This window comes from Gossypium hirsutum, chromosome A03 (genome assembly GCF_007990345.1).
Source record: "Gossypium hirsutum isolate 1008001.06 chromosome A03, Gossypium_hirsutum_v2.1, whole genome shotgun sequence".
Lineage (NCBI taxonomy): Eukaryota > Viridiplantae > Streptophyta > Magnoliopsida > Malvales > Malvaceae > Gossypium > Gossypium hirsutum.
The window spans coordinates 70,170,249-70,176,248 of record NC_053426.1 but is presented as its reverse complement, the minus strand read 5'-3'; the positions used below and the strand labels follow the sequence as shown (position 1 = coordinate 70,176,248).

General features: G+C 37.6%; 1 protein-coding gene across 1 annotated transcript in view; it reads left to right on the top strand.

Moving 5' to 3' along the window:
- The first annotated feature begins 770 nt into the window (after positions 1–770).
- LOC121218188 (uncharacterized) overlaps positions 771–6,000 on the top strand; it is a 29,504-nt gene continuing 24,274 nt past the window's right edge. Inside the window, exons 1-2 of the mRNA XM_041094995.1 lie at positions 771–833; positions 1,028–1,163. Of these exons, the coding sequence (XP_040950929.1) occupies positions 771–833; positions 1,028–1,163 (199 nt within the window). The remainder of the gene's footprint in view (positions 834–1,027; positions 1,164–6,000) is intronic.

The following is a 6,000-nucleotide window of genomic DNA, read 5'->3' as shown; positions in this document are numbered from 1 at the left end:
ATGACAAAAGGGCGGCAAATTGGCTTTGCAAATAGCTTATTTTTGTCCACACGTATAGAGACACGGGCATGTGTCTCGGCCGTCTGCAATAAACGATCATACTACACAGTCGTGTGTCCCCTGGGGTAACCCTTCGAATTAAGGTAGCATACCCTATAGGTTTGACACGGCCTAGACACACGGACGTGTCTACTGGCCTTGTGTGACACACGGGCTGGCACATAAGCGTTTGGTCGGCCGTGTGACCCAAGTCAGTAACCTCTCCAGTTTTCCCAAGGCGATGGCATACGGGTGTGTCTCCGGCTGTGTGGTGCAAGTTAGTATGTATGCCCTATTTTCACACAGTCTGAGACATCGGCGTGTCTGGTGACCGTGTGAGACACACGGCTTGTTCACACGGGCGTGTGACCCTTAATTGCATGAAAATTTTCTAAGTTTCCCAAAGTTTTCAAATGTTATCGGTTCACTCCCGAACCTTTTCTAAGCATGTTTTAAGGTCTCGTAGATCCTTATAAGGGACATTGTAATTATATAAGATTGATTTTTATATGAAAATGAATGATTTATGTTGTGATTGATCGATAATGCCTCGTAACCCTATTCCAGAGATGGATATGGGTTAAGAGTGTTACATTTTATTGGTATCAGAGCTACAATTTAGTCGATTTTAAGACTAACGTAGCATATGAGAGTCTAGTTATACATGCCATATGTATGAACTGCGATAGTGTGATGATTCCTGACAGTTTAAATTGTGTTTTCGTATAGCAATGGGTCCCGAACGAGCAATAGCTGATGATGTGAAAACTAATGCGCCTGCTCCTGCTCAAGGGGTAGTACTGGCCGATTCTAGGCTGATTTCAATTAGTTAAAGGGGAGAGGCTAAGCAAGCCTTCTTCCAGATGATGAGTGAGCGGTTCACGGAGTTCGTTCGAACGAATCCGGCTGCTCAACAACCTCTGCCCCCACATGTTCATCAAAAAAACCTGCTACTCCTCAAGTTATAGATTTGACACGGTTGAACAAGCCGCCAGTGGATAAGATTCATACACATGAGGCTGAGGAGTTTCGGGCTACCGTTGATGATGCTGCTGAGAGGGCTAAGTTCTGGCTTGAGAACACGATTCGAGTATTCGAAGGATTGTCTTGTACTCCTGAAGAATGTATCAAATGTGTGGTATCTTTACTTAGATATAATACGTATCACTGGTGGAAACTATTGATATCCGTGGTTCCTAGAGAATGGGTTACTTGGGAGTTCTTTCAATCCTAGTTTCGAAAGAAGTACATAAGTTAGCGATTCCTCGATAAGAAGCATAAAGTGTTTCTAGAATTGAAACAAGGCTGGATGACCGTTATTGAGTACGAAAAAGAATTTGTACGTTTAAGCAAGTATGCTCGAGAATATGTTTCTACTGAGGAGATCATGTGTAAAAGGTTCGTTGATGGACTGAACAAGGATATAAAATTGTTAGTCAGGATTCTTGAATTGAAAGAATTCGTCATTTTGGTTGAAAGAACCTCTAAAGCTGAAGATCTTAGCAAAGAAAAGAGAAAAGCTGATTTTGAAGCAAAAGATTCGCGAAAGAGATCAACTAGTATATCTTATCAGTCTACATTGAAGAAATTTTGAGACTCATTTAATCGTTCTAATGCATCTGTGGGACATTTAATCAGAGATCATGAAAAGCAACCTGTGAGTTCTAAAGCTCAAGCTACATCTATTGCTAGTGTTGGCTGTGTCAGACAAAACCAACCCGAGTGTAGACATTGTGAAAAATGGAATATTGGTGATTGTAGATTGAATGATCGAGCCTGTTTTAAATCTGGATCATTAGATCATTTCATTCGTAACTGTCCTGAGTTGACTGAGCAAGATACAATACAAAACATGAGGTCGAGTAACATTGTAGCTAGAGGTAGACCACCCAGAAACACAAGAAATGTTAGTGGTAGCCAGAGAACGATTAAAGATTCTACTATGAGGTCAGAGGTCAGAGGTCAGAGGTCAGAGCAAATGCACGAGCCTACGCTATTCGTGCTCGCAAAGAAGTGTCATCTCCAGATGTTGTTACCGGTGCTTTCACTCTTTATGATACTAAAGTTATTGCATTAATAGATCTAGGATCAACTTATTCGTATATATGTGTGAATTTAGTATCCAGTAAGACTTTTCTTGTACAGTCTACTGAATTTGTGATTAGAGTATCGAACCTCTTAGGCAAGTGTTTCTTGGTTGATAAAGTGTGCAAGAACTGTCCATTGATGATTCGGGGTTTCTATTTTTTGGCTGATTTGATGTTGTTGCCATTTGATGAATTTGACATAATTCTGGGTATGGATTGGCTAACGTTACATGATGCTATAGTAAACTGTAAAAGAAAATGATTGATTTGAGATGTCAGAATAATGAAATTATCCAGATTGAGTCAGATGATTTGAATGGCTTACCAGCAGTGATTTCATCGATGTTAGCTCAGAAATATGTGAGAAAGGGTTGCGAAGCTTATTTTTCTTATGTGTTTGATATGAAGGTGACTGAAAAGAAGATCGAAAAAGTGCCAGTTGTGTGTGAGTATCCGGATGTATTTCCTGAAGAATTGTCGGGATTACCACCTATTCGAGAAGTTGAATTTGGTATTGAATTAGTGCCGGGAATGACTCCTATATTGATATCTCTGTACAGAATGGCTCCAACAGAGTTAAAAGAATTGAAATCTTAGTTGCAAGAGTTGACTGACAGAGGATTTGTACTACCGAGTTTTTCGCCTTGGGGTGCTCCTGTGTTGTTTGTGAAAAAGAAAGATGGCACGATGAGAATTTGTATTGACTACTGTCAGCTTAACAAAGTGACAATCAAGAATAAATACCCTCTACCACAGATTGATGATTTGTTTGATCAACTAAAAGGGGCTACAGTGTTTTCAAAGATAGATTTGAGATCGAGTTATTACCAGTTGAGAGCTAGAGACTCTGATGTGCCAAAGATAGCTTTCAGAACGAGGTATGGTCACTATGAATTCTTAGTTATGCGTTTTGGACTAACGAATGCACCTGTTGTCTTTATGGATTTAATGAACCAAATTTTCAGACCGTACTCAATTTGTTGTTGTATTTATTAATGACATATTGATATATTCACGAGATGAAACTAAGCATGCCGAGCATTTGAGAATTGTATTACAGACTCTGCGTGATAAACAATTATATGCAAAGTTCAGTAAATGTGAATTCTGGTTACGCGAGGTTGGTTTTCTGGGGCATATTGTGTCAGCATTGGGTATTCGAGTTGACCCGAGTAAGATATCTACGATTATAGATTGGAAGCCTTTAAGAAATGTATCTGAAGTCCGTAGTTTCCTGGGACTCTGATACGAACTCGGATATGGATTTCACGAGTCGTGTTGTTGCCCGATCGTTTAAATTGGGTAAGATGAACATTTTGTAAAAATAGGCTTACAAATGGTTAAAGAATAAGCTAAAAGAAAAGGTTTCAAAAGGGTAGGGAAACAATGATAGGTGGTAGGCTAAAGCTTAAGAGTGAACCAAAACAATAGATTCGTGCTGACTTGAAACTTAGAAAGCAATTAGGCTGAAAGGGTGATGGAAAAATGGTAAGGATCGTTTAATAGTAAACCTCAACCCGCTATCTACAAAGATAGGAACCTCGGTATGGTGAACACCACACTTGGATACAAGTAATAAGTTCTAAAAAAGATAAATAAAGTTGACGCCACAAGGGTTGCTTGATATCAAGTCTTTGGAGAACAATGGGAGTTGAACACTCACAAAGTAAGAAGATATCATCAAATTCATCAAAGGTTCCTTTACAAAGACTGATTTCTCCTATTTATAGTGCTAGAATATGCTAGATGAATAGTCACAAGAATTTATATTAATGTGATAATTAAAGACTGAAATAAAGTTCAAGTCTTTTGAAATTCTTGAATCAAGTAAGTCCACTCTTGAATTCTCTTCAATTCAGCTGAATGAATGACCGTAAATGCTTGAAAAATGACTCTTGAATTGTCCATTGGCAAGCCGAATAGACACCAGCTCCTTAAAGGCATTTTGAATGCTTTGAGTTAATTTTTGAAGTAGGAAAAATGGCTAGTAGATGAAGAGGTTGCTGCTGAAATAAAAGGATGATATAATGCTCCTTAAAGCTCCTTAAATGATGTATAAAACCTTATTTGTAACAACCTCCTTGTTTGTAACCGAAAATGACTTGAAAAGCCACTTTATTGAATGTGTAACAACCTTGAATTGTAACGATTATGAGCTGAAGAGTTACCTGCATTTAGACACATTAAATTGAACTTATTAAACACATTTAAACACCTATTGAACATGCAATCATTAAACACTTAACTTAGATAAATGGCTAAAACCTATGCAACAATTATTCCAACAACTAGTTAAATTAATAGAAGCATAATTAATTAAACTTAAACCATGCATCCATAAATAATCCTAGTAACTAGATTAATTATGAGCAACACTTATTAAATGAAGTTCAACAAAAACTCTATTAATTAAACTAAAATAAACTAAGATCAGTTGAATAAAGTCCAACAATTCATTTATTAAAATTAGATGAATTTATTAAAATTCAAGTTCAACTTGCAATAAATTACAGGTGACGCCAATTAAGCTATTCCATGCATGGCTATTGGATTCGGCTTCTTGCTCTCCCCAACCTCGATCCACATAGCTTGCTAACGCTTCTTGAAATTTCTTAGCTCGTGATTGAGTTATAGGTCCTCATGGTAGCTCAATGGATTTCATAATGATTTTCTGAGCTATGATCGCATCAGACTCGCTGGCTATTATAAACGATTTGTGAAAGGCTTTTCGATGGTTACGAATCTATTGATGAGATTGCTTCAGAAAGATGTAAAGTTTGAATGGTCAAAGAAATGTCAGAAAAGTTTTGATCAGTTGAAAGTTCTTTTGACTGAAGCTCTAGTGTTTTGTACAGCCAGAACCGGCTAAAGAATTTGTGATCTATAGTGATGCATCGTTGAATGGTATGGACTGCGCTTTGATGCAGGAAGGCAAAGTCATAGCTTATGCCTCGAGACAGTTGAAATCGCATGAAAAGAATTACTCGACGCATGATTTAGAGTTAGCAGTTATTGTGTTCGCATTGAAAATTTGGCGTCACTACTTATTTGGTGAGAAATACCACATCTATACCGATCACAAGAGTTTGAAATATTTGATGACTCAAAAAGATCTAAATTTGCTACAACGGAGGTGGCTTGAATTACTAAAAGATTACAAGTTAGTGATTGATTATCATTCGGGAAAGGCTAATGTCATTGCTGATGCTTTGAGCCAAAAATACCTATTTTCTTTACGTGCGATGAACACTCAAATAGCCTTGTGTAATGATGGTTCGATTGTGGCCGAGATGAAAGCAAGACCATTATTTTTACAATAGATTTGTGAAGCTCAGAAAGTTGATAATGAGATGTTAGCAAAACGAGCCCAATGTGATTCGAACCCTGATTCAGAATTTCAAGTTGAAACTGATGATTGTTTAAGATTCAAAGGCCGAATATGTGTTCCAAGAAATTCAGAGTTGATTCAAATGATTTTGAATGAAGCACATAGTAGTCGTTTATCTATTCATCCGGGAAGCACAAAAATGTATAATGACTTGAAACAACTTTATTGGTGACATGACATGAAACGGGATATCTCAGAGTTCATTTCTAAATGTTTGATTTGTCAGCAAGTTAAAGCTGAGCATCAGGTACCGTCTGGTTTATTGCAGTTGACTATGATTCCCAAGTGGAAATGGGATATAGTGACTATGGATTTTGTGTGGGGATTGCCCCTATCTCCGAGAAAGAAAGATGCGATCTGGGTTATAGTTGACAGATTGACAGAATCGGCTTATTTTATTTTGGTACGAATGGACTATTCGCTTGAAAAGTTAGCTGAGTTGTATATCTCTGAGGTTGTGAGATTACACAGAGTACCTATTTCTAT